The sequence below is a fragment of the Sesamum indicum genome, linkage group LG14 (genome assembly GCF_000512975.1).
Source record: "Sesamum indicum cultivar Zhongzhi No. 13 linkage group LG14, S_indicum_v1.0, whole genome shotgun sequence".
NCBI lineage: Eukaryota > Viridiplantae > Streptophyta > Magnoliopsida > Lamiales > Pedaliaceae > Sesamum > Sesamum indicum.
Window position 1 is genome coordinate 1,439,193 of NC_026158.1, and position 9,513 is coordinate 1,448,705.

The 9,513-nt window shown below is 38.4% G+C and overlaps 1 protein-coding gene across 1 annotated transcript; it reads right to left on the minus strand.

Annotated features, from left to right (window-relative positions):
* LOC105176724 lies at positions 413 to 8,721 on the minus strand. The gene is made up of 20 exons (XM_011099622.2): positions 8,275 to 8,721; positions 8,080 to 8,168; positions 7,782 to 7,891; positions 7,625 to 7,676; positions 7,376 to 7,464; positions 6,639 to 6,705; positions 6,476 to 6,538; positions 6,061 to 6,231; positions 5,770 to 5,863; positions 5,605 to 5,684; positions 5,407 to 5,482; positions 5,174 to 5,217; positions 4,939 to 5,006; positions 4,287 to 4,372; positions 4,036 to 4,193; positions 2,570 to 3,899; positions 2,163 to 2,449; positions 1,475 to 1,711; positions 1,231 to 1,387; positions 413 to 969 (listed from the first exon to the last, which is right to left on the minus strand). The coding sequence occupies exons 1-20, from the start codon at positions 8,384 to 8,386 to the stop codon at positions 674 to 676; spliced, it is 3,666 nt and encodes a 1,221-aa protein (XP_011097924.1). The 5' UTR covers positions 8,387 to 8,721; the 3' UTR covers positions 413 to 673.

A 9,513-nucleotide genomic window follows, 5' to 3' on the forward strand; every position in this document is an offset into this window, starting at 1 on the left:
GGGGGGGGGGGGGGGGGGTGTGTGTGTGTAGTCAAGAACTGGAGCAAAGCAAGGAGAGGATAAGGCTGATAGGGAATTGGGACTCTTACAAATATCTTGGATTTTACTTTCTTTTGTTCGTTTTTACAGTTCAGCACGAAGATTCGAAATAAATTTTATAATACTAAATGATTAATATTTAGCATGTTACGATCACTCTTTAAACATCATACAAATCAAATAATGTATGATAAACTCACAAAATTTCTGTTAATACGGACAATGGGCAACGACATGAACATCATTCTTATGCTTGGTTTATACTTTGTGATTTTGGTACTAATTTCATGATAAGCAGTCGTCAACGTCTTCTAGCGAAAATGCACAGCAGAAAACATGTAGCATCAACTTGTGGGGGGTAGAGAGAGAGAGAGATCAAAATTTTATTTGTCCACTCAAGATATTGTAATCATTTATCAAATACAAAATTTCCTTATGAACTATGACCTTTCACAAACTTTAAATCGGCACAAAATGGTACAGACACTACTATATATTTGTATGTATGCTATCTATCTACAAGAAAAAATTATGAAATTATAGGATGAGACACAAACTCTAGAATTTTGGGACGTTTCACCCAATTTTCTATATTATATCAAGAAACAGAAGAAAAAAAGGGGGGAAAATTTTCTCATAACTGAGTTTTAAATTGATTGAGTAATTTCTGCATGCTTTCAAGTTTTTCACTTAGCTGTTTGACATTATCGAGGTATTCGGCGGAGGATTCTGAACAACTCAGCTCAGCAAGAGCAGCACATTTCGCCTTTGAATCCAAAACTGCCTCCTCAAGAGAAGCCCATGTCAACTCCATGCCTGGACTCCAACTTCCCAGAGCTACGTTAGACGATGGACTAAGCCCCAGAGTGCTGGCGCTGCTGCGCCTACTTAAGTTTTCAGGCGTAAAAATCCTGTCAAAACTCTCACTTCCTGCGCGTTACAGCAACAACAATCAGGAAATGGTGAAGTGATTTGGTGAGTGGGATTTCCCAGTACTATGAGCAAAAATAGAAGTTCAGCCGTCAAAACGAAATGCACACATCTCTCTTAAAATCCCCCTACTTCCTCGTCTTGTTAACCAAAGGAAATTACTTGGTGACATTCTTAACTGGATATCAGTGGGATTGCAGCAGATAATAGCTAGAGTTGTATAATTTCAGACCATGACTAAATTTAGGGGACTGAAATTACCTAAGTTACTTAGTTGGCTGATTGCTGCTGAGCCAATGGATCCTTCTAATTTGAGAATTCGCAGGACTCCAGCAGCTATTCTACCCAGAGAGTCAACCTCAGACTTGAACAGGAAAGCCAGATATTGCAGCTCATCCTTCTTCACTACAGCCTCAATCTACGAAGAAAAATAAGTTGATCCTGTTGCTAGATAAAAGGAATATGACGGAAGTGATATACTATAATAAATCATAACTCTCTTTACCGGCTCATTCACTGAGAACTTAAACTTGTCTACCACCCACTTGACCGTTGCATCGTCAATGTCTTCATCAGAAGTCACAACGTCAACTGACACATTGACACCTCGACATCTCTCAACAGCTGGCTTTTCACTTTCAGGCAAACCATTCTGCAGAATCTGTTTTGCAGAAATCCCATCCAATTGCATCCCCTGGGGAGCTGTCGTTGGCTTTAAGATCTGCAGACCTTCCAGGCCAACCTGCAACCATTTTATTGCAAAGTTGTTAAAAAATATTGCAGTTGCAAAGGTAGTAATTTGCTACATGGATATTTTCTGCTTAATAACAACAAAACTCATAATGACAGAGCAACAAATTCAGTGGCAGACTTAAGTAATAACCTATCGTAATACATTTAAGTTAAATGACAAAAATTCTCCTTTTTAGGGTCAATCCAGCAGCTATATAAAGATTAGTTGACGAAGCAAATAAGGATGAGCAGAAAACGTGTCAAGTGAACCAAAGAAAAAATTACAAGCATCAGCAAGTCATATTTGGAAAAATGAAATATAAGTTTCACCTGGTAGACGAAAAATCAGTCAGGAGCATTTGGTAGGGAAACAAATAATTCAAGAAATTAAGAAACATAACCAATTGGACACACAAATACCAACAGTGATATCTCTTAAGAGGACGGAAGCAAGTTCTCACTGTAATCAACTCAATAGGATATTTCAGCTTTCCACTTGGTTTTATGCTGCCAGTTCTTAAATGCTTCGCGCTGCTTTTCGCTTTGACATGCACACTCTTAAACTGTGTATGCCAGCTCCTCTCTTCTCTATGAGGATCTTCAGAATAAGGGAAGAAGGACCTATCTGCCATCTCCTCTGCACCTTCAAGAGCAAATAACCAGTCTCGTAATTCAATTGTTATATCCACATCATCAGGGGCACCCAAATGCAAGAGGCTGCCAGGCTTTCCATCTTCCAAACTTCCATCTAGGTGGAGAGAGAGAGGGGAAACAATGACGTAAAAGAAGAACATCAATTTTATGTGTTAAGTATGAATAACATAGAAGGGAGAAGGGATAGTATAGTTAAATAGGTAGTCGTTCATACTCTCTCCAAGCCCATTCATCATCAGAGGGGATGCTTTAAGAAGCTTTGATAAAGGTCCACCAGATAAATGCTCTAATCCTCTAGTAAGACCTTCCCCTGGTCCACCATCAGGGCCAAGAATCCCAAACCTATGAAGCAAAGATTCAGCATAACTCATTCCTCCACCAAGGCGGACACCAGCAATACAAGCTGACACATTTAAACTGTGGCACTCGATATCTTGTGCACTATATGGAATCACATGGACCATGGATATGTCCAGAAATGGTACTGTAGCAGTCTTACGATTTGATTGATAAATTCTACTATTTTGAACCCAAAACACAGCTCTTAACTGACGGCATTCTTTCCCATCCACATCACCGCTTTGGGTAAGTGTCAAGTCAGAGCCATTCTCATGTCTGAAGTCATTCACAGTGTCCGTGCAGTCTACCTCGACTCTCTCCCACCGTACAGCAGATGAAATTGCTATTGCACCACCAAGAGTTCTATGGCCAACTCTGATGGACAAATCATCACCCATAAAACGAACTAGAGGTATGCCCAGACTGTCAGAAGTAGATTCCATAAATCTCAGCTGCAGCTCCTTCACAGCTAGAGTTACAGCAGTATCACCAGGAATATTTTCCATTATATTTCCACCTAACGACTCAGTTTTTGCTTCCATCAGGTTTTTGTTTTTCTCCCCAACAGCCATTCTTTCACTAACAGTGCCAAGATAAGCATAGAGATCTAGAACAAAGAAAAGTTGTTCTACCGAAGTGTTTGAAACATATTGTTCACAAGCAAGCCCTACTCTGACGACCCCTCCAGGAGGTGGGATATTTGTTAAAGGACTACCATCTGGAGTCACCATTGCTACCTCAAGACACATATCTTTCACCTCAACGCATCTCCACAAACCTGACTCGTTGCAAGAACTACCCCTCCCAATTAGGTCATTGCAGGTCTCCAAAGACAAACTAATTAGAGAAGCTCCAGCAGTCAATTTCTTCTGGCTGGCATCAACTGGTTGGTTTTCCCAAAGACAGAAGCATGCAGGATCCTTGTCAAGGTTCAAAAATCTTAGTTCTAGGGAAGGTGACTGGGAAAACATCAAATCTTCAACACGAAGCCTTGCCCCAGCAAATGAACTCGGAAATGGCATGTTGCAACTTTGAGAAGAGTGATTCAGTTTTCCAATTTCAAGTGGAACGGTAACATCTAAACCTTTAAGGTTGAACACAAGAGACTTGATTGAGAAGTCTGGCAGCACAGCACCAGAATTAACAACAATTCCATCAGCCAGGAAGGATGATATCCTCAGACAGGATTCTTCCTGGAGATGAATCTGCAATATAAAGGGAAGGAGATAAGCATTTATGGCCAGCAGAGTAAATGAAGTCCAAGATTTCTGGCCAGAAGGATGTGCTACAAACAAGTATGATATCAAGAAGAAGAATAAGTTGAAAAGAGTAAAGACCAACCATTAGAGGCTGACAGTCGATAACAGTTCTGGAAGCGAAAATTGGTGGGCTTGGGGAGGGCAATAGCTGGAGAGAATGGAGACAGATCAGGGGCACACTGCAATTGTATCGCCACTTCTGGTCTCCCAAAGGATATATAATAGGAGGAAAGTTCTCACCTGTTTAAACAGTAAAGTATGACAAAATTCAGAGATAAAAACTCATAACATAAAATGGCAACCCTAAACGATTTTGGAGCAAGTATATAATACCAAAGTCTGGGATATGTGAGAAATCAACTGGCACATCCTGCATCGATGGTTGTATTAAGGTGCATGGCGGGCGTGAAAATGTATCCCTGCATTTTATTTCACATAGATTAGTCATTAGTGGCACCAATGAAATAACCCAATGCAAAATGCCAAATGCAAAACAAGAACAGACATCCAAGTAGAATATGTGAGAGATAACTTCTAGGTAACAATTGTTCCATAGAAATTCTAATTCAGAAATGTCCCCAGAGCCACAAACTTGGTCCTTAACCTTTTACAGCATGCCCTCAACAGAGTACGTTGTTAGACAAAATGTTTCACGACACAAATGGAAGTTTTCTAAAATTGGAAATTGTACCAAAAAGTGAAATAAGTGCACTGAAAATGGATTGCAGTTGCATCAGCAAGAGAGCTGATTACTACACAGTCATGATTGAAAACAGGACCATGTCATTATAGTGCTCAACTTCGGCAACAAATACGGTTTAATAATATACCCAACTCCAGAAATTATGACTCTTTTTTGCTCTTTTGTTCTCTGTTTCTTAGTTTGCAACACTCTGATTCGGGGGAGAAAATAGCTTTCAGTCAATTAGGTCTAATGGGCAGATGGTAGCATGTCATACAGCTGCAATATAGATATCAATCTTACCTCAAGAACAATCCACCTACCATAACCCGAGTCAGATACTTGGCATTCTCTCCATCAGAAACACTTGCCTGAATGAAGAAATGAAAAACTTAGTACTTCTCCAGGCAGCAAAACTACAGGAGAGGCATCAGAATATTTGGTAATGAACATGCACAACATAAGCGTATGCTTGCACAGAATCCAAAAAATTGCACGTCTAGATATGTGATATTCTTCCAATTAATCATAGACTAACCCGAGAGAAGAATAGTGATTGCATCAAAAGTTCTAGCTGGAACTCTGCAAGTTAAACAAACTAGTTAGACCAAAACTGGAAACAATTATGATTTGGACCAAAGGGCATCATCATCTGTAGTATTGGCACTGGGGAAAGATACTAGCACAAAATTTCTTTGGATAGGAATTGGATGGAGAAAGGAAAAGTATTGGACAAAGGAAATAAAGGCGCATCAAAATTGAATAACCAACCAGCATCTTTTATACAGAGAAATATGTGATCCACGATCAAAGAGACTAAAGAGCGACCAGCTGCTTCTGCAGACCGCTGCCAAGAAAGAGGTAATATAGTTGATATCTATTGGAGTCCTCAAAATTGCTAGAGAGAGCCTAAAATGTTATCAGGTGATAGCAAAACATGCTCGAGAAAAAACTGGGCAAGAATCATACTTGCTGAGCACTTGGATTCACATCTCCTCTATTTAGACAGACATACAATCCCGTGAAGAAACGTAGAAGAGCTCGTAATCCTGCTAATATTGAGGTATTATGTTAAACTCGGGATGTCTAAGAAGCAAAACCAAAAAAAAAAAGCATCAAACTCTTAATACTTGCCAGGTTCACTTAAAGCAGGGCAAACAGCCTCTGTAATATGCAATTGAACCTCGAGTCCTAGAGGACTATTTAGCTCTGTCCTTTGAATTGTAATCTGAAAATAGTCATAGAACTCCACATACTATAAATATTCATAAGAAACAGTACTCGCATAGAGATTATGTTCAATAGCACAAAAGAATCTTAAAAAAATAAAAAGAAATGTTTTCCAGCAGATCAGTGAAACAGAAGTGTCTACTATTCAGTGGAAGGTGAAGTTCTCAAAATGAACTGAAATGCTAAATTGCATACATAAGCCTCTCCTGAGATCCCCTCAACGAATCGCTCCCCGCCAAAGAATACTCGCTTTGCACCATCATCGTCTTTTCTATTAGACCCTCCTTGAGAATTTAAAAAATTTGCATCTGAAAACATATCCGGATGAGGCAGAAGGTCAACAGACAAATGTTCCCACTCAAGTTTCTGTGAATCAAAAATAGGGCATTGTCCATCATTTGCTAAAACATATAAATAAACAAATGAACTGTTGTAAAACACATAGGAAAATGTTATCAAAAAATGACTGCACGCCAATAGCTCAGAGGAGAATATTTCAGATGAAAAACAGGACAGGAAGATACACATACTATTGCAACTTTTCTGTTTACATCTACAGTATTAAAATGAACACGAACAGGAATATAAAAAGATAAGTGGGTTTGTTTACTCTGAACACGTATATAAACTTCTTGTCACTTGAAAAGTCCCTTGCCTCCTTAAGATTTACAACCTGTTAGAGCAGTTAGTTCTGATAAGAAACCTGTTCTGCTACATATGCACCTGAAGCAATAAATATAAAACTTATACTTCCAAACAGTTTAGAGCACAACCTTCCAGCTTTCATTTGTTGTATAGAGCACAAGGTTTCGCATAGTGATGGAAGCCATCGGCGATGCCCTGTTGGATTGGAAAAGGTTAATTGAGAACACAAGGAAGAAAAATAAATAAAAGAAAAGAGTGTGAAATGCTCTTCAACACAAAATCTTCTGTGTGGCATTGACTAGTCTTGCTTCCTTCCTGATTGTTAAATTTTAATACTTATCTTGGTGCCTAGTAGATGCTCTCTTTCATACCTCAAAATGTGTCAATTAATCAGCAGAGGCTTATTTGATTTGTCCAAGGTAACACATTTTTAATAGATTCGAATTTGCAGCTTGTTTGCCTGCTGAAAAAATATATGTGCTGATAGCATCGAATATAGACTCTGTCTGTGAAAGCTCTTTCCACTCAGTCGCAGGCTACTTCGTAAGAAAAGTTAGAATTTATATCTTAAAGAAATGATCTAATACTGAATTAAATTCAGATCTGAGTTTGCTGTTGTCACTGAACGTCCTCTAAGATGTTTCATGAGTCGTACTATTAGTACACATAAACCAACTGAGGATTAATATGTTGAATGCATTGCACACAAGACTATTCACAAACATATTCCATTTGAGGAAAGCTGATTTTCCTTAATAAGGCATGCTTTACAGTTTGAATTCAGAATTTGAGCCTACTGTTTATCAACACCTTGCTGCCCATTAGAAATAAAAAGTTTATTGATTAGGAAGGTGCGAAGATATACCAAGTCGCTCCTCCTCCTCGTCGAGCTCGACCATGAGTTTCAAGTAAGAGATTTACAGTCTGAATTTGTAATGTCATTCCATCCGCAATCTGATAGATAGAGACTGAACATGTGGCCATCAAATTTATAACGCAGATCATAATTGTTTGAAGTTCTAAAGAAGTTCTCATATACAAGCAACAAAGAAATCAAGTACTAGAAAATGGCATTGAAAAATTATGTGATCAAGTATAGAATGCAGAGATTAACCTTGTCAGCGAATCCATACCCACTACCCTTTGCAGAACTGGTTGAGGCCGTACTGCAGGAAAAACAGAAAATATAAATTGAGAATTCAAGCTTTCATAACCATCCAAAACAAATGATCAGGTGAAAGGAGCTCATTATGCCTGTTAACATAACACACCTGCTTGAGTTACTAGATGGATCCACATCATCATTTTCCTCCAAGACTAGGTCAAGTCTGTCAACTTGCACTACAATTGGTTCTACTTGTACGTTGCTCACGGAAGGAAGCTTCAAAGTTGAAACAAACATACTATTAACCCGAACGAGCAGGACCGCATAAATAAAACAAGCAAAACCTCAATTCTATTCAACGTATCCGACTTTGCAAAACCAGATTCCTGTAAATCTTCAACTTCGAACTCGAGAAGAATCCCAAATTCCAATTTCCCAATTAGATGAGTGGAGAAGGTACTCACAACAATTTCTAATTTGCCAACTTTTGCGGTGGTGACATTCAGCGCCGGTGGTAATCCTACGCTTGCATGCAGCGCGTCTCCATTTATATCTAACAGCAAAAGCCTCCACCGAATTATACAATGAAAAAACTCAACCAAATTCTCAAAATCCAGCTTCACAAATACAAAACGCATCCCAAACCACAAAAATCCTACCTAAATTAGAAAGCTGCACGGTGCGTCCCTGCAATTTGAACTGATCTCTGGTGAACGATTTCAGCCAATACTTCAGCGTATACTCTAAAGCTCGGGCCAAGATGGACTCCATCTCTCCCCGGAATCCTACCGATCAGCCGCCCAACAAAACCTCAGCGCGCCGGCCGGAAACGCGAAAGTGGCGGAGCCGATTGCGCGATGGCTGTGTCGCCGTGATAAAAAGAAATCCACCAGATTGGGGGCGGGATCTGATTTGAGAGAGAGTAAGCTGATAGACATTCGGAGGAGAGAGAGAAACATTTGGCTGGCACGTGCTAGCCGGGTTCAAAAAATACAGTAAGTGTACGATTGGCACGTGCGGACGATTCTATGGGCCCGGCGTTGGGGAGCTTTCGGCGAGGCCAGCAATCATGGTGTATTTGATGGCGTTGATATCATACAAATATTTTGATCAGGGAGTGTAAAGAGGGGTGCGAGTGTAGATGATTGTAGCTGATTATTGGATCTCGGGATGCTGTGGACTGTCAGATAATAGTTGGCGGGAGAAGTGTCTTTTTGTCGGTTTTTTTCTTTTTTATTTATTATTATTATTATTTAATTAATTTAGTTATTGTGCTTTGTGGAAACTTTAGGGTAAAGTATGGTTGGAATAGTAGAAAAAAGGTAAAGTTGGCTCTGTTTGTTTTCATTATTTGATAATCAATCAAAAAATATTTTTAAAACATCATAATTTATTTTATTTATATATTAATATAAGGTTGAAAATTCAATATATTAAAAATTTTGAAAGAAACACACACATAATTTATATTTATATATAATAAAACAAACATATTGAGTCCGTCCAAGTAAACAAAAAAAGTACAATTGTTCCATGTTTTGACATCAAATACTAACTAGTATTTTTGTATTCTATCTCTCTATCTTTCGAAAATACAAAACAAAAATAACTGAAATATAGGACCTCCTGAAAATATCGAATATATTTTATTTATCTCTTATAATTTTCAATTATAATAATTGATTGCGATAATAAGATAGCATGTTATTACGTGCGAGTCACCTCCATATCTATCAAACATAATAATAAGAATAAAGATAAATTACAACTATCTATTTTGAGATTTGACATAATTATAAAAATTCTCTCATTTCTTAAAAAATTACAAATACCCTCTTTAATGAAAAATAATCATGTAGTTTCTAGATGGTGATACGGGCATTACTATTTTATAATGT

What these genes read in the sequence shown, in the direction of transcription:
- LOC105176724 (XM_011099622.2), bottom strand. Translation starts at nt 8,386, where the DNA reads ATGGAGTCCATCTTGGCCCGAGCTTTAGAGTATACGCTGAAGTATTGG. An exon ending in AGTTCTCAGTGAATGAGCCG is followed by an intron (nt 1,388 to 1,474) that starts GTAAAGAGAGTT and finishes TTTTCTTCGTAG; the next exon opens with ATTGAGGCTGTAGTGAAGAA. An exon ending in CAGCCAACTAAGTAACTTAG is followed by an intron (nt 970 to 1,230) that starts GTAATTTCAGTC and finishes TGTAACGCGCAG; the next exon opens with GAAGTGAGAGTTTTGACAGG.